This window comes from Pteropus vampyrus, unplaced genomic scaffold, assembly GCF_000151845.1.
Source record: "Pteropus vampyrus isolate Shadow unplaced genomic scaffold, Pvam_2.0 Scaffold108, whole genome shotgun sequence".
Taxonomy (NCBI): Eukaryota; Metazoa; Chordata; class Mammalia; order Chiroptera; family Pteropodidae; genus Pteropus; species Pteropus vampyrus.
Genome location: NW_011888889.1, coordinates 3,563,195 through 3,581,627, shown reverse-complemented (window position 1 = coordinate 3,581,627; position 18,433 = coordinate 3,563,195). Strand labels below are relative to the sequence as shown.

At 35.0% G+C, this 18,433-nt stretch overlaps 1 protein-coding gene across 1 annotated transcript in view; it reads left to right on the top strand.

Annotated features, from left to right (window-relative positions):
• Positions 1-12,201: 12,201 nt before the first annotated feature.
• TUSC3 (tumor suppressor candidate 3) overlaps positions 12,202-18,433 on the top strand; it is a 167,299-nt gene continuing 161,067 nt past the window's right edge. Inside the window, exon 1 of the mRNA XM_023533687.1 lies at positions 12,202-12,550. Within this exon, the coding sequence (XP_023389455.1) occupies positions 12,413-12,550 (138 nt within the window). The 5' untranslated portion in view covers positions 12,202-12,412. The remainder of the gene's footprint in view (positions 12,551-18,433) is intronic.

Below are 18,433 nucleotides of genomic sequence, written 5' to 3'. Positions count from 1 at the left end.
CTTATTTGGCTAATTTTAGGATAGTTTTAAAACATTCTTTGGAGATAAAGCCCTAATTAAAACTTATTAAATATTATAAAGATGTTAATGTCTTTTGATATTAATCTCAGCATTATATATTATATAATTATAATTTTTCATAGTTCTTTCTTGTGTTGTAGTTATATGAGCTTTCAATTAGTTTATTACTCATAAATTATAGCACTCTGAAGCTATAACAGACTCAGTGGTTATGTAGTTCTGGAAAGATCTATTACTACCATCAAAGGTAACTGGATGCTTATTCTATTTTTAAACATTTCTATGCATAAAAATTTTCTAGTTCTTTGAATAGCCTATTCAGTATAGAATAATATTCTTGGCATGTGGTTATAGCTACTATAACTTTCAATATACCTAGAAGGAGAAACTGGGATACCTATGGATAAAAGAATTAGGAGACTATGCTCACTGCTGGATCTAAAATCTGCCACTTCACTAATATTCTTCTTGCAGACCACCTTCAACCCCCTTCCCTCCCAGTTTACCTAATTGGATTCAGACAATGAATTCTGAGATTTTTATCCTTCCAGTTTAACTCTTATCCTTTTATCTCCAAAGCTTTCTCTAGTCGCAAGATATTTTTGTTAGTCACATTTTAGATGAATTCAAATTCAACAGCACTCCCTTCCTGCAGTGCATTGTGGAAACATTGAGAGACAAAAGACAATAAGTTATGGTCTCTGTTCATAAGGATTCCTGATTTTGTAAGTAGATAGACATGTTTAAATATCTTTGACATCATGAAGACTGAGATTGATGCTACAGTAAAATTAGACTTTACTTTTAGCTTCAACATTATGACCTTGAGTAAGATATTAAACCTTTGAAAGCATTCACCGCCTCATTTATAAATGAGGTAATTCATGCAAAACCACTTGACCCAGTGCCTGATATAGTTCTAAAAAGATTTTTGGCTACTTTTAGCTACTTGTTACTTGAATGATAGCAATCTATATTTCTACAAAATCAAAAGCAGTCTAAAGGATGCCATGAAACATCCCTTTCTCTAAATTGTATGAAATCTCTGCATTGTAACAAACAATATTTGTTATACCTGGGAATATAGGGATATCTAAATAATAGAAGAGATTCATAGGTTTACTCCTCTGTAATTTTGCACATGCATTCATATTTCTCCCTCTATTCGATTCCAGCCTACAACCTATTATTGACTGATTATAATTTCAGTTAAATACTTTTGTTAATATGGAAAAAACAAAAAAATATACTTCCTCAGTTCAGCATTTGTGGTGTTCAAAAAAAACCGAACCCATTATTTTTTTCTTTGAAAATGACAAGGTTAAAATAAACATTTATTCAGTGAAATAAAATATTGGCATATGAATACAAACATAGATACCTTATTTGCTGAGTTTAGGAAATAAATTAGGAAGAAAGTTGTGTACTTTAAGATCCAGTATAGAATTTATTTATTAATTTTAAAAGTTCAATTTAACCTTTTATATATAATTCAAAAGAAAAGATAATTGAAAGGAAGTAAAAAATAAGTTAAATTGTTCATTTGTATCCTAAAAAATTACAGCATTTTAAGCCATAAGAACTGCAAATCAAAATAACACTGTTAAGTATTCTGCAGCAAACTCACATTTGTCCAAACTCAGACAATTTTTTTGGCATAATAAGGATAGTGAAATTATCTCTTCTGCTCACCTGGCTGCATAGTTTCCTTTTCAATGTTTTCCTGGCTCTATAGAACACTTCTTCAATTATTCCCAGAATCTCAGAGATAGTCTCTACACAGTCCTGTGACCCTCTTGGATTCTTTTGCCTTTTTAAGAAATGGCTACAGATTGCCTGAATTAAATAGCTTCAATCATTTTTCCATATCCCTTCTTTCCTTCTATGAAATTTCATTAAGATAAATGGAATGTTCTTATGAGTCTAGAAAACTCTGGCTTCATTCTGTCAAAAAACAGCTAGACTTTAGACTTTGACCTTAGAGTGTCTAATATACAAGAATTTAAGAAAGTAATGCCCTCCTCCATGCTCCCCTCAGTTAACCAATGAACAGTTCTTTGAAATGATATTTCTTAACCCCAATGTATGTTTTGCTGGTCTCTCCAGGTACTTGGAACATGTTGAACAAACAAGTGAAATGCTGTTTGAGATAACCAAATGTTCAACATAATCACATCCTATGCTGAAGGTCATTCTGAAAACATCCCAAACACAAACATAGATTCTAAAATGTAATTGCATAGATGTGCGCTCTTTAGTACATTTCATAAATATTTTACTAGACTATTCTTCAATATTGTATTTTAAATATTAATTTATATTGACTTTGATAGATGTTCTAGGGCAGAAATCAAACAATGAAGAGATCACATGCAATGGATTTTAATAAATGCTACTAAATCATATAAATAAAAAGGAATATTTTAATTTAATACTATGGGAAGTGGCATTAAGTTGAAGTTTAACAATATTTATAAAAATAATATGATTCTTATTGATTACATAGATATAGTACTTCAAGATTTCAGTTATTATTAAGATATAGTTTAAAAATAATATACAAAATTATTCTTATTCTAGAATATTTCTAAGAAACACATTACAGAAACACATTCTTATTCTAGAATATTTCTAAGAAAACACATTACAGAATATTTCTGAGAAACACATTATTGGTTTAAATATTCAATTGTTTGAAAAATACTAAAATTACTTAAATATACTAACAATAAATATGTTTAGGAAATGAGAAAGGGCAGCTAAGATTAAATATTAATGCCTAATATTTCGAACCATTGGTTTTGAAATGGTGTTTTGTGCAGCTCTAGAAGTTTTCCTTTTATACTTTCCTTGGTATAATCTATATGAGCCTCTGCGTAATAGTTCTAGGGAAAGAACATTTTATGCTCCAGTATTGCATCATATAGAGTAGTAGGAATATGGTCTGCTCATATCTTCTCCTTGAGTAGTCTATTTTTCACACAGCAGCTAGAGAGACACTTTCACATGCTGCCCAAAGGGAAACATGCTGAATATCTATGCATGTTTCATACATAAGGACTATGCAAATCTTTTCTCTCTTGCCCCTACTCCTGTATCTACCCTTGTGTCTGGTAGACTAGAGGCGCTCGTGTCTAGAGTCAGTTAAATATTTATTTAGCACCTATGACCATAATGGGAGTGAATATATATTAGAATTTACAATGCGTTAGTCACTGTTCTAAATGTTGCATGTATTCATTTTTTCATCTTCATGGTACTATTATTATCCTCATTTTATAAATACAGAAACTGAGGCACAGAGAGGTGATGTAATCTACCTAAGTTCACACAGCTAGTTAAGAAGTAGAGCAAGCAGTACAACTCCAGAGCTCATGCTCCCACTCTGCTTTGTATAGTGTCAGTGTAGGGGGTACAAATTGGTTCAGGGAGTACACAAATAATAAAAGCACAGTCCCAGTTCTCAAAGTGTTTACTATTTAGCAGAAGAGAAACAAACATATTTTTAATGTAAGGTAAATGATAATCTCGACACTAGCAAATATTTATTGAGTTTATGTATTCTGAGCTTTGCAACAATTCTCTTACATATATTGCTTATTTTAATTCTCACAAGAATCTATGATTATTATTTTTTATTAGAAAATTAAGATCATCTTGCCCAAGATGAGAAAGAACAAATCAGCTCTTGGCTTTAGTCAGCTTGGAGCTGATCTGGTTCTAATAACAGGCCTTAGTATTCCTTTGTTGAATATAAAAAAATTTCACGAATGCAAACATCATCCAAGGACACTCTGTGACAGTGACAAAGCAAGACAAAAATGATTTCCTTCCATAACTGGAGCAAAGACAAGTACAAAAGCACCATATAAGCCATGAAAATTAGCAAACATCTGCCTCTCTCAGCTAATAAAGTGATTTCTCCTTTTTTGATGAATTTTATCTTTAGCTTACTTTGTTCCTCTAACCTTCTTGACAAAAATTGGTTCCACTTCAGGTGTATTTTTTGGCTGGAAGATATTGACAGAAATGGAAGTTCTACCAAGGTTCAGCTGAGACCCTCACTATTGGACCAGAGCACTAGACTAAGTAATAACGTGCACATTGGAAACCCCTTGAAATTGTCATCTATTCAAATGTTCAAGATGTCACCTGGCCACAGATGGGAGGTTACTTTTACTCTGAATTGAGCTCTGGTTAATATTTCATTGTGATTCTTCAGCATTGAGTTTATTTTGTTTTGTTTACTTAGGAATAAGTTCTTTTGGAGCTTTCTGGTCATATGAGGAGATTTATATTGATTTTTGGTAACTTGTTTTCTGGCTTTGTTGTATTCACTGCTATGATCTGCTCTTGTCATCTACATGAGGAACAGTCTATAAGGAAGAGATAGACATAGACCTGGGAAGTCCATCCTTAAGCTAGTGCTGAGGAAGGAGGCATTCCAGAAGATGTCCTCAGACCGTTGTCCTCTGGGTAAAAATAAAGTGCTTTAGGTCACCATTTCAAAACTTTGTAAGTTTTCCTTCAGTTGTGTGAGAAATGATTTATTTAGTTTCATCTGCCCAGAGTCAGGGAGTTTTGTCTGGCCCCTGATTAGAACAAGTTCCAGAGACACAAGGTCACATAGGTACGAACCTTACTGACTGCTGGAGTTCTCATGGGAACTTCTCAATCTAACACTTCTTTCAGGCCAAACCCCTGTTTCCTTTATGTTTTTCTAAATATAAACTGATCTTACCCTCTGACTGGTGACATTTCCCAGAGACAATTCAGAATTGCAGTGACTACTGGGGGAACTTTTGACATTAGCAAGATGTTTATTTGATAGCTCCTTTGGAACAAAAGGGAAAGAAACATTCTGGAGAGATTGCCTTGTCTACGACAGAGATTATCTCATATAGACGACTCCTCTTCCATCTGTTTCTATACTTCAAGGTTCAATAAACCCTGGCTTTTAAATTTTATAGCTTGATAAAATTGTTAAGAACTCTGTCTTTTGTGTGTATATATGTCAAAATGGGTTTTCCTACATCTATATTTTGTTTTCTCTCCTTGCAGATAGGATAGAATAAATCCTTTACAATGACAATTTAATATTTGTCTGAAGTTGGCTTCTTCTCACTTCTTATTTTCTATTTTTGTTTTTCTCCCTCCATTTTTTCTGGTGCTTGGGAAACTTTACAAAATAGCAGATTAGAAAAATCATTTTGTTACTATGTGTGCACTCCGGGAATATCTAGTGTACACAAATACTATGTTCATTGCAACATTATTTACAATAGCCAAGATATGGAAGCACCCTAAGTGTCCATTGATAGACAATAAGATAAAGAAGATGTGGTACATATACACAATGGAATATAACTCGGTCATAAAAAAGAATGAAATTTTACTATTTGCAACAACAAGGATGGACCTAGAGAGCATTATGGTAAGCAAAATAAATCAGACAGAAAAAGACAAATACCATATGATTTCACTTACATGTGGAATCTAAAAAGCAAAAGAAATAATCAAAACAAAAACAAACTCATAGATACAGAGAACAAACTGATGGTTGCCAGATGGGAGGGGGATTAGGAGACGGGGTAAAAAAGGTAAAGGAATTAAAAAGTACAAATTGGTAGTTATGGGGATGTAAAGTACAGCCTAGGGAATATAGTCAATAATATTGTAATAAATATGTATGGTGCCAGGTTTGTACTACACTTATCGGGGGGATGTCTTCATAAGTTATATAAATGTCTAACCACTATACTGTGTACTTGAAACTAATGTAACATTGGGTGCCAACTGTAATTAAAAAATTAATTCTTTAAAAAAGGCAGAAAGAAAATAGATAAATAAAAGAATTAAAAAGTAATAAACAAAAGAAAAATAATGGTTACATTTGTTTTAAAAATCATGGAGATTGAAAAGTACATTTACTTAATAGCCTTCATTACTATAATTATGAGTTTTTTTTTTAAAAAAAAGACCTTAGTTCCAATAAAAGAGAATAACTTTTTGCATTATTTAAAGATTCTATAAAATTTAGTTTACCAAATAAAAATAATATCATCCCAATATTTAGATTTATACAGGACCAGGATTATATTTCACATGGTGTAAATTTCTCAAACTTGTTTCATGAGTTAAGTAAATTATTACTCTTTTCATGATTTAAAAATTTTTTAAATATAAAAATTTGTATATATTTAAGTAAGTAGAATAATAATAACGGATATCTAACTTTTAAAAGTTTAATTTTATGAAATTCTTGCAATGCTGCCAATCACAAGGATTTAATGTGTTAACGTAGATTATATTCCAAATCCTTGACTAACATTGAGGCCTTAGACTATTCAGGATTATAGGAACTACTGTAATAGCCACAGTAGCTATTTAAGTTTAAATTAATTAAAATTAAATTAATTAAATATCCAGTTCCTCAGTTGCCCTAAGCACAGTTCAAGAGCCCAATCAATAGTCACATATGGCCAGTGGTACCTTACTGGAGAACATAGATGTAGAACACTGCCACAATTACAGAGAGTTATATTAGAACTGCCTTAAAGATATAATTAAGCTAACTAGTAAATAATCTTTGGGTGCCTGGATAATTTTTAAGAAATAGGAAAAAAACATTGATCACTAAAAGAATTCCATCATGTGGTGAGGATTTTTCCACAGCACTAAGGAATTGTTGAACACCAGTTGATTTTCCTACCATTTAGTTCAATTCTGACTCTCCACCTGTGTCAGATTCCACAGGTTAAGGGCTCAGTCCTGCAAGACTGCCTCCCCCTAGACTCCCCTTCAGACTTCAGTCACAAGGCCATGTTAATACCTGTTAACAAAAATTCCAAAAAGAAATGATTTGCAAATCAGAGAACATAGCCCTCGGTATGAACTGAGGACAGTCTCTTAGGTTGGAATGGGGACTGTAGAGTGGGATGCAGGTTTTTTAAAAGGTATAAGTTGCAGATGCTGATCTTAGAGAAGAATTGCTGGAGAAACAAAGTTATAAACTTACACGATTTATTTTCTGATTGGTGGGGTCAAATGAACTTTCAATGGTAAAAACAGTGGATAACATACGATTAAGCATTTATCAACATTCTAGTTTCAGTTCAGGCTCACAAAATAATGGCTTTTGGTAGAGCAGTTCCAGTACAGGGGCAACTAGTTATCAAACAGTACAATCAATACGGGAGGCTGCTTACTCTGCAGGTGGTTTCGGAGCCCCAAAGGGCAAAGTTATGCCTTGTAAGCAGTTTCAGAGCTCAAGCTGCAAAAGTCCCTAATGTTGGGTCACAAGGTATGATATTAAAGTTCTTATAAGTCCTCACACCTGTGTTTCTGACCAACTGGCTATAGATTGGAGGTTCCAACAACCCCCTCCTCAGGTTCGATTGATTTGCTAGAGTGGCTCGCAGAATTCAGAGAAGCATTTCATTTACTAGATTATCAGTTTATTATAAAAAGATATAATTTAGGAATAGCCAGATGGAAGAGATGCATAGTGCAAGGTATGGTGAAAGGAATACAGAACTTCCATGCCCTCTCCAAGCGTGCCATTCTCCTGGAATTTCCGTGTGTTCCTACACAGAAAACCTGTGAACCCAGTCCTTTTCGATTTTCGTGGAGGCTTCATTACATAGGCAAGATTGATTGAATTATTGGCTCTTGGTAACTGATTCAACCTCCAGCCCCTCTTCTATCCCTGGAGGTCAGGGAGTGGGCCTGAAATTTCCAATCCTCTAATGCCCGCCCCATCCTCAGGGATAGCAACCTCTGTTAACAATTGGCTCCCTCGGTTAATAACCGACAGTTCTCTAATTTTTGCCCTTGTTTCTAACTTAGGACCAACTAGAGAAAGCCAAATATGCACCACTATCCAATCACATAAGATGCCCTTCTTCTAGTTAGCCTACCTGCAGCTTCCTTATGCCAATGGCCTCTAATAGCCTTAGGGCACATATTCAGCCTTTCCTTTTTTCTATTATTAATCTTTTCTACTCCTTTGCCTGCTTTTGAGTCTCTGCCAAAATTTAGGCAGTAGTGGCTGACTCTCTTCCTATAGCAAGCTCTGCATAAATAGCCTATGCCTGTTCTCATTTGGTTCGTCTTCGTTTATTTCTGGAAACCCCAATACATTAGTTCTGTGTCTGAATCTTTATGTTGTAAAATTCATTCATATTATGTAGAGATGTCATTAGTTCATTTTTATTGATATATGACTATCACAAATTATTTGTTTTACTGTAAATGGCTGTTTGGTCTCTTTCCAGCTTTGGACTTTTAGGAATAAAGCTGCTATATAAATCTGTACATGTCATTTGGTGAATACAGCATATGTCTATATGGAACTGCTGGGTCATAGGTAGATGTATTCAGCTTTAGTAGATACTGCCAAACAGAAGTATAATCTGATAGAATTTTATTCTAATATAATATCTATATAAGTCTATGCTTGAAAGTCTTATTGATTTTTTATACTTGAAAGTTGTTTTTTTCTGCAAAAAAATAGTTGTAAAATTGAAATTTGATTTAAGTAAACTTCTGTAACCATAAGGCTATATTAAAATTTACCTCTTGCACTGAGGTATTGGTAGTACCCAATTGATAAAAATAACATATTATGAATTTGAGAAAATATTAATAAACGTAAAAAGCAAGATAGTATTAGGAAAGCGTTACTTACAGAAATAATTCAGGCTTTTAAAAATTGATTAATATATCTATGAATAAATATTAATTATTGCTCAAATGAGATAATATTCAGCATCACTTTATTCTTATTTTTAATTTTCTATGTTAAGTGCCAAGTAACTGTGTTCACAATAAGTAGACAGGAATAGGAGTCCATTATCACAATATCAATCCATTATTTAAACTCCTTTTGAGTAATGTGCCAAAAATTACATAGCATTTTATCTTCAAAATGATTTTTGAATTATCTGTAGCTTGATAACTGGATTATGTCCTCCTTCAGTACTGTTGAAAGTAAAAATCTGAAACCTCTGATTAGCAAAAAGATTTTTGTTTGTGCCCCGGAATTGTATTGTTTGTTTTTTTTGTTTGTTTTTTGTTTTTGTATTTTTATCTTTAGTAGGGATATGCTTAGCACATCAATTAGGATGGGTGAGAGAGCTTTCTTTTACAAAGAGAATTGACTTAAGAAAGAGAAAAGGCAATTGTCTTAAGAAAGGTGTGGGCAAGAAGAACAACTAATAGCCTTCACCTCATACTCTTTTTTCCAAGTCCATCCATTTCAGAAAAGTACACATGGTAGTTGAAATTTTGGAATTTAATTCCCTTAAAATCAATTGAGTATGAAGTCCTTGGCGTATACTTCAGTTTGAAGTATGCTGTGTTAGAGCAAGTATAAAAGGTGTGATTTGGCTATGAGCTATTATCATAGTTTGGACCTACGTTTGAACCTAGTGAAGAGCTACTGAATGTCTGTGGACCAGAACCAGTGACATAATTAGTGCTGTACTTTAGGGAATAGAGAAGGGATAGATTCAACTGATCAAATGCACTATTCAGTGTAGTATGGATTCAAAGATGAAGAAAATAAATCTCCTGCCTTCCTGTAGTTTAGATTCTAATGGGAAAAGACAATAAATGAATACTAAAGCACGTCAGTGAGTGATGAATACTTTAAAAAAATGTAAAACAGGGATTATTCTGGATAGTGCAGATACAAAGCCCCTGTTTCATGAGTTTACGTCCTAATGGGGGAGACTAGAAATAAACAAAAACAAGAGCATAATTTCAGTTAGTGATAGTGCTATTAAAAAGTTAGGGGGTGCATGTGAAGGTTAGAGAGTTTATTTTTTAGAAATGGTGGTCTGAGAGATGAGATGACATTTTAGGAGATCTGGGCCTTGACCTGAATAAGATGATCAAGTATGCTATATGAACATTTAACTATTAAAAAAAATTTCACCAATTAGAATAACATCATGAAGGCCAGAAACACAGAATACTTGACATATTTAAAGAAAATAAGAAAGCTAGCCTAGATGGAGCAGAGTTAGAAAGCATAGAAAAGTAGGAAATGAAGTTGGACAAGTAGCCAGGTGCAAAGTAACATAGGGCCCTGGGGGCATGGAAAAGACTGCTTTTTATGCTAGGACAGAGAAAATACTTTGTCCTGATTTATATATTAAAAGGATCACTCTGGCCACTTAACCCAGAATAGAATGCAAGAAGAGGGATTAGGACCTCTTGGATTAGGATGGTAGAGGAGAAGGGTAAGATTATAAGCAAGGGATGGACTAATAATGATGTCTAATGTTTTTCTAAAATATGCTAGAGTTACAAAATGAGAAGAGGAAGACATATTCCTAAAACACTGAAGGCAGAGTAATGGAAACTGAACATAGATGGCAGTGTCATAGGAGAGAATGGGGAAAATAGGAGGCAGCTCTGAGGCTCTGAAAATTGATAATTAGGAGGATGTTGGTACCATTAATTACAATAAAACAGTGAAGACCAGTTTTGCAGAGAAAAGGGCAGATAGATTTTGACTGTAGTGAGTATATCTCAATGAAGATGTTCAGCTGATATAGGCCATACATTTACTCTTGTCTCCAAATAGAATTTGAAGCCACTTTCATAAGTCTCGAAGAGGAAAAAATCAAGGAGCTATTCTTTTAGGAGTGATTAGTACTATGGGCAAAAATGCTTACATGAGAGTGGGAAATGAAAAGCCTGGGAGATAGATTTATTTGTAAATTCCTTTTAAAAATGTGGTATAGCACAGTATGTAAAGATGGTTATGGAGCTACACTACCAAAGTTCAAATTCCTGCTACATTCTTTTCTGGTTAACTTTGAGTTAAATCTTCTGGCCTTAATTTCTTTATCTAGAAATTGCTATAATAGGACTTATTTGATTGGGTTATTGTGGAGCAGAAGTTGTTAATATAAATAAAGTTCATGAAATTTCATAACTTCTGTAAACCTTGAATTGAAAAAAATTTAATTTTATTTCTATTAACCTCTCATGAAAATCTTGTTTTCTTCAATCATGAAGGCAGCCAACAAAACATGATGTTAGTAGTACATATGGCTTTATTTCCTGTAGAAATGAGATATTTTCATGTCACAATACAATGGTAACAGGTATTTTTAAATATTGTCATCATCACTACTTCAAAATTACCATATTTACTAAAATTGCTGTTAGATATGTTGCTAGATTGCATGATTTGCAGAAAGTATCTCCAGCCCTCATGCCACTTAGATGGCCAAGTGCCTTTTGGTCAATCATAATCACACCGTGAAGTCTGAATGGTTATGCCTTGGTTCTCACATCTACATGGCTTTCCAGTATTCACAAATAAAAATGTTTGTTGACCACCGGGTGGAAGGTGAATTGTTTTAATTTAATTAATCGTCTTTAATAATAATTGATTCCTTTGTAATCCTACGTAATTTTTGCATTTAGGAGTTTTAAGACTGGGTCAATAGGCTTCATCAGACTATGAAAGATGTTCATGATCCAAGTGAAGAAATTTCAAGATAGAAGAATAAAAGGGTATCTACGAAATAGTATAACAGTAATTGGCCCATATCAAATATTCAATAAACAGTCTGCTGCTATTCTTAAAATGTTCAGAGAGCAGGAATTGAATTAAGTGCTATTTATTTTTGCATTCGAAGAGTCTAGACCAGCGCACCGCACTTTGGCGCTCCATGAATGCTGAATAAAAGCGAACTGAATCAACCAAATGGTGTGTAGATTGGCTCCTCAGGGCCCCTCAATTAGATCTGCAAGAAACAGCCGTAAAGTCGTGGGCGACTTCTACGCATCCAAGGGGTCTGGATTATGTTAGCGGGCTTCAGAGGCTCAGCATGTGAGTCACAGCTGTGTCCCTAAAAATGTCCACTGGGAACGGAGACTGACTGCCCTTGGCAAGAATGACCAGGTCCTTACTAAGGCCTCAAAGCTCTTCTCCATCACCAAGAAGGCAATAATATCTGTCCATGGCTCCAGGTAAAATGTTGGACAGGCCCTTCGCATATTCCTGGAATCTAGTATTGGCTTCAGTAGCTGGACATTCCAGCCAGATCAGCGAGCAGGAAAGCGTACACTCTGCAGCGCAGGTCTCAGGGAAAATTGCGGAGAGCGCAATGCGCGCGGAGGCCGCTCCGTCGCCACGCCCACTTCCTGCCCCGTCCCGCGCCTTTCCAGGTCCCCTCTGCCGGTGAACCGGATGCTGTCAGTTTCCTCCACTGCGTCCTCGGCCGCTGCACGGGTCCCTGGCAAAGCCGCGGGCACGCACGAGGGCACAGGCTGGGGGCTCCCGGCGGCTGGTCTGGCAGGTGCAGAGCGCCGGTAGGAGCTGGGCGCGCACGGTTACCGAGCGTGGAGGAGACACTGCCCTGCGGCGATGGGTGCCAAGGGCGCTCCTTCACGCCGAAGACAGGGAGGGCGGCGGCTGAGGTACCTGCCCACGGGGAGCTTTCCGTTTCTCCTGCTTCTGCTGCTCCTCTGCATCCAGCTCGGGGGAGGACAGAAGAAAAAAGAGGTATATCGCATCCCCTTGGCCTTCCCCTGCGGGCTAAAGTGGGCTGGGGCGGCCCTGGGCGTGCCCGGGCGAGCCGCGTTGCTAGGCAGCCCCGTCGCGTTGCTAGGCAGCCTGGCCGCCGGGCGCGGCGGTGGCCGCCTTGGGGCGGGAGTCTGTCCAGTCATTGGAAAGCAATGTGCGAGGCCTTTAGGTCCTACAGATGGGGAGTTAGCTCAGTCCTTTCTCCTAAAACAACCAAGCGTCCCACGTCTGCGCCTCAGCACTTCACGCCTTTCAGATACAGGGCGCTTTTGACCCTAAGTTGGAGGTGAACCTTCTGGCGCTCGAGTTACTAAAAGGGGCGTGTTGGGTGTGGAAAACCTTTGGGAGTAGAAAACCTACAGGAACTATGCCATATTTTCATCACTCTGCTCCCTTCGTCATCGGTTTCCGGAGGCAACAGAGCATATTGAGAATGTGTTTTAAGTTATTCTTTATTCTTAATTATTCATTTTTATAGCTGTATGTTTACGTTGACCTCAGTGTATAATTGTGAGAGTAACCTCACATTGTTATGCAAATTTGTGAAGGTCAGATCACCTGATTTCAATCTTAATCCTCTAATAACTTTGATGAGGGCGAGGGTTGAAGTAACTAAAGTAGTTGTGGAGTTTGTATCAGTTATCCATTCTTTACCTAGGATAGTCGACCTAGTAGGATCAGAAAAAAAATCATTTTGGAAATGTGAGTAAGGTTTTCAATGCTATATCATTGTAGTAAAGATATTCTCTTTGTATGATTCAAGATGGTTTTTCCTGATGTTTTACACACGTGACTCAAATCTAATTCATGTTTAAAATATTACCACAACTTTCTTGATAGTTGGGTAGGGAGAGTGAAAAAAAAAAAAGCCTTTGATACCACCAACAAAATAATTCTGATTCTCTTGGTCTTTACCTTTTGCCTGAAAAAACTCTGAACTCAATTTCTTCTCTTTAGCTTTTTAATATTAACATTAAAGTAGGCCACACAAAATTCTTGGTGGAATTCAGCCAAGAGGTTTAGAGAAGAACCATTGTTAAATTAAAAGTGTATTTTCAAATGTAAATTAAAGATATGTTTTCTAGCATTTGCTATTTAAAAACAATATTCCAAGAGTTTTAGATTTTATAGTTTTTCTTGAGAAAGGGAGGAGATTAAAAAGTAGAGTTTCATTGTTGTTGTTGTTCATTACCAGAGCAGACAGCAGTAAAAAAAATGAGAGACTGCAGAGAAATTATGATTTTTTTTTATCTCCTAGAAAGATTACAGAGACCACAGTAACTTTCAGTTGAAAGAAAAAAACAAACAAACCCTAAAAAGAAGTCTAGAAAGCGTACATCTTCGAAACATCTTAGCATCTCCAATTATAAGACTACTTTAACATGTGAAAACATTTGTTAATCTAGTACAATTGTAAATTATGATAACGTTTCCATTAAAATATTTTTTATAAAATATATTTTAAAAATAAAAAAATAGGGAGAAAATTGTTGATTATAAAAGATTGTCTTCCCAAACTCCTTTTCTTTTAAACAGGAGAGTCTAAAATAGGCATAACTGGTTTTATTACACTTCTCTTTACTGCACTTCACAGATATGTTTTTTACAAATTCAAGGCAAGACACTTCACCAGCAAAAAGTTTATGACTCATTTTATTGGGATACTTGCTTTATTGTGGTGGCAGTCTGGAAATGAACCCACAACACTATCTCTGAGTTACTCTGTGCTACTATTTGGTGGTAGTGCAGAATATACATATTTTAGGAAAAGAAGAGCAAAATAACAAATAGTTGAACTTTTAAAACTTTATTCAGTGAGCATGCATATCTCTGAAATGTTGTCCAGTTCTCTGTGTGATACTCAGTACAAAAACTGATCTCTTCCAATACTGGAAGAAAAACAGAACCAGAAAGTATAGCAGTAGGACCTTACATGTTACTGACATAAGTACCAGAGTGGACTTGGCATGCATGATGTATTCCTTCATTCTGGGGAAGGCCGATTGAAGTTTAAAGTTGAGCCTGGAGTCATTAAAAACTAATTTTTGAATCCTCACTCATGTTGTGATATGACTTTGTAGGAGACTAGATTCTTAGTAGTGTATCATTTGCTTTTCTAGTACATTGTGAGCTTCTTTTATTTTGATGGTTTCTGTATTACGTCGTTAACACATCAACTAATCACCTTTATGTAGAATTATTTTACTCTATAATGAACTCTTCTGATAATATAAAAAGAACTCAAATTCCATAATTATTTCCAGTGGATTGACTGCCATAATCAAAAGCAGCTATTATAATATCCTTTCCACAAGAAAATTATTAGCTATAACCTACATGTATTAAGAAAGTGTGAACCTAAGTTTCTGTTCCATCTTCTCCCCCACTCCCTCAAAACTATGCCTTCTACAGTCCCTAACACCAACTGGAGCATTTTCATACATCTATTTGCCAAAGCCAGAAATTTGGGCAGATTTCAAACCTTTACTCACTAGTGTCTTTTTTTCACCCTCTTTCCTGAAGGTATCTTTCCTAAAGATAAATCTAAAGATATCCCCCCGAGACTGATAACTAATGCTATCTTTGAGGAGTACTGTTTAAGTATTGTTGAAATTCCTGTAGGATGCAATCCAAAGTAATTTGCAAGCTATTTAGTGCTTTTTCTTGGTGCGCCTTTGTCTAACGCTCCTGTTCTATGTCTCACCACTCTTACATACTTCCCTCCAGTGTCAATTTAGGCAAGTTACCCTTCCTCCCATTATAGATGCAGGACTCCTCCTCTTTGCTCACCTAGCTGGATCTCTGTGCTTATTTCTCTGTAGCACTTATGTGAATTTCTGTCTATTGTTAGTACAGATGAGACCCTGGTGGTGGGCAGCAGAAATGGTTTTGAGGTTCATTTCTGGAAATGACGAGGATAGGAGCTGAAAGGAAAGAGTATAAGAATGTTTATATGGACTTTACTCAATATTTAGAATAATAGGAAGATGAAGAATTCATTAGATGATAGTGTCTAAACACGGTAATGTTATATTTTTAATGTATAACTCATAAAGGAGCAGGAAGATGTAAAATGAAGAGGGTGCTAGCTCTCCTCTTGTCGCCGGGTAAAAGTTAAGGAGAATGAATGGTTTCCATCTTAGTAGCTCTAGGGTTCTGGCAAAGAGTAAGAGAACACTCATTACAGGTATATAAAATGTAAGGAATTAGTTGTGATTTTGAAAATTTTACATAAGCTTTTAAATTTGATTTGTTGACAGTATTGCAGTCTGAAAATGAGAAATTGTTAGGCAGTTAATGGTAATCTTCATTTCTCTCATATCTATTTTCAAGGTCTCAAACCAATTTTCTGATATTATGACATTTTTATGAATCATAAACTTTTTGTGTTTGCAGTATTTCACAGTTGTATAAAATTGCTTCTGTTTAAATGATTTCGTAGAAATTTGACATTTAATATTTTAAAAATTGCAGACTTTAAAGTATAAACTTTAGCTAAATTTCTTATGGACTGTTTCAGCTGTGAATCATTTTATGTGATATGTCAGTATGAATTCAGAATAATTCATACTTTTGTGATTAAAGATATATCAATACTGTATGATTTCTGGATATAAATTATTAAAACCATTAACAATAGAACCAATTTTTCAGTAAGCTTTTGTATCTAAGAAAGAAATGGAAACACAGTAGCAATAACAACTAGGCAAGAATCTCTGGCTTCAGAGATTTTAGAGATTAAAAACTGTTTGTAGCATTTTCATATAATCAGGGGTGTCATTGAAGAATAATTGCCTGAGGTTAGTACTGCATTGGTTTACCTACCATGAATTTATTTTGAGATTTTTATCATTTGTAAATTGTATATGACATGTTCTAAAATAATCTTATCTCTTAGAAAGTGTCTGTAGCTAATAATAGAGCTGCTTGGCAATTATCTTTCCATCATTTTACATGTTCCTTTTAAGATGAATAATCCACTATGATCATTAAGAAATAAGATTCTCTGAAAAACAAATAAAACAATAAAGTAAACAACTCTTTTATAAAAAGAAAGAAATTGGATATTAATACAAAGGTGATTTGTGAGTATGTTAGTTTTCCATCAATGCGTAACAAATTACTGCAAATTTAGTGAATAGAAACAACACCCATTTTTAAATTTCAGTTTCTATGGGTTAGATGTATGGCATAGCTAGGTTTTCTGTTCAGGATCTTTCAGGCTGAAATTAAGGTGGGCGAGGCTGCATTCTTACCTGGATCTCTAGGTCCTCTTTTCAGCTTTTTTAGGTTTTTGGCAGAATTCAATTCCTGGCAGTCATAGGACTGCGTTCCTTATTTTTTGCTGGCTGTGTTCTCTCAGTTCTTTGAGATACCCTCATGTCCTAGCTTTGTGGCCTTCTCCATACCAGTTTAAAACAGGGGTGTTTACTTTCTTCCAGACCAGTAGGATCTCCTCTCTGACATTGCACTTGCTTGGAAAATGCGCACCTGATGAGGTTAGGCCCACCCAGTGTAATTTCTCTTTTGAGTAACTTAAAGTTAACTGGTTAGGAACTTTCTGAAAATCTTTGCAATATAAAGTAACTTAATTGTGAGAGTGCTATTCCATTGCATTCACAAGTCTTGTCCATATTCATGGAGAGGGAATTATATAAAAGATATGTGTCACTGGCAAATTTTTTAGAATTCTACTAACATGGGTGAGCTTACACTTTGAGATTTTTATATATATTTAAATAGTAGCTTATAAACAACATAAACAGCTATGATAGTGTATAGAAACGTTATTTAAGACATTTAGCAATGACTATAAAATTAAAGTGATAACGTTATCAGTCAAAATTCAATCAGAGAAACAGGTCCACAAGATGAACACACATGGATGTATGTATGTATCTATCTGGATTTGTTACAGGGATTTGACCTCATGGAATGATGGGAGCCGGTTAAGTAAAGAAACTGTTTGCATGTTTGCTGTTGGAGCTTGTGGTCCAAAGGCAGTTGGGAAGGGAATGGTGAGGAAGAACAAGAACAAGCTGAAGCCTATGAGGATGGAGTGAAATCATCCTCAGGGTGATTTTAAAGCTCATTGTTCTGAAACTGCATAGTACTGAGAAATAGTTATTTGCAAAAATAAATAATTAAAAATGATAAGAATTATTTTAAAGAGCTTACTCATCTTGCAGCCTCAGGATACCAATTAAACTGATAGATAAGTTTGGAAGAGTAATAGATACTTTCTTTTTCACAGGGGAAACTAACAATTAAAAATTAAAAATAAATTAAGAATTTTATAGAAATGCCTTCCTCCACCCATTATGGGATAAACCACTATTCTTCTATCAGATATCTACTTGCAGTTTCAAAATAGAAAAAAATATTTATTTTGAATATTAAGTTCATTTTTTTTTCATTTTTGCGGTTGATACTTTATGTATCTTTGTAAGCCTCATAGCAATGGACCTTGCATTTCCAAATTGTGCTTATTAATTATAGAGAGTTTTAGGAAGATAGACCTAAGTCGAGACAGCCATATTGTTTTTGAGTTAACATTTCTCTATTTGCTAAAATAAAAATAAAAAATAAAAATAAAGCGATTTTTTATCTTATTTGAAATATTCATAGTAGCATCTTACTTTCATTCAGCTGCCAACAGACTGGTATGATAAAAAAGTAAATTATGGAATCAGTTGTCTACATTTCTCATTACTAAATCTGAATAGTGGTAAGATGTAGAGATAATGCCTTAATAAAATTGACAATTTATATGGCATTATCCTATACTGTTTTGAAAGGGACATACATCTTTTGAATAGCCACTTTTGTTTGTGCATATACAATGGCTCTCTGAACATATTT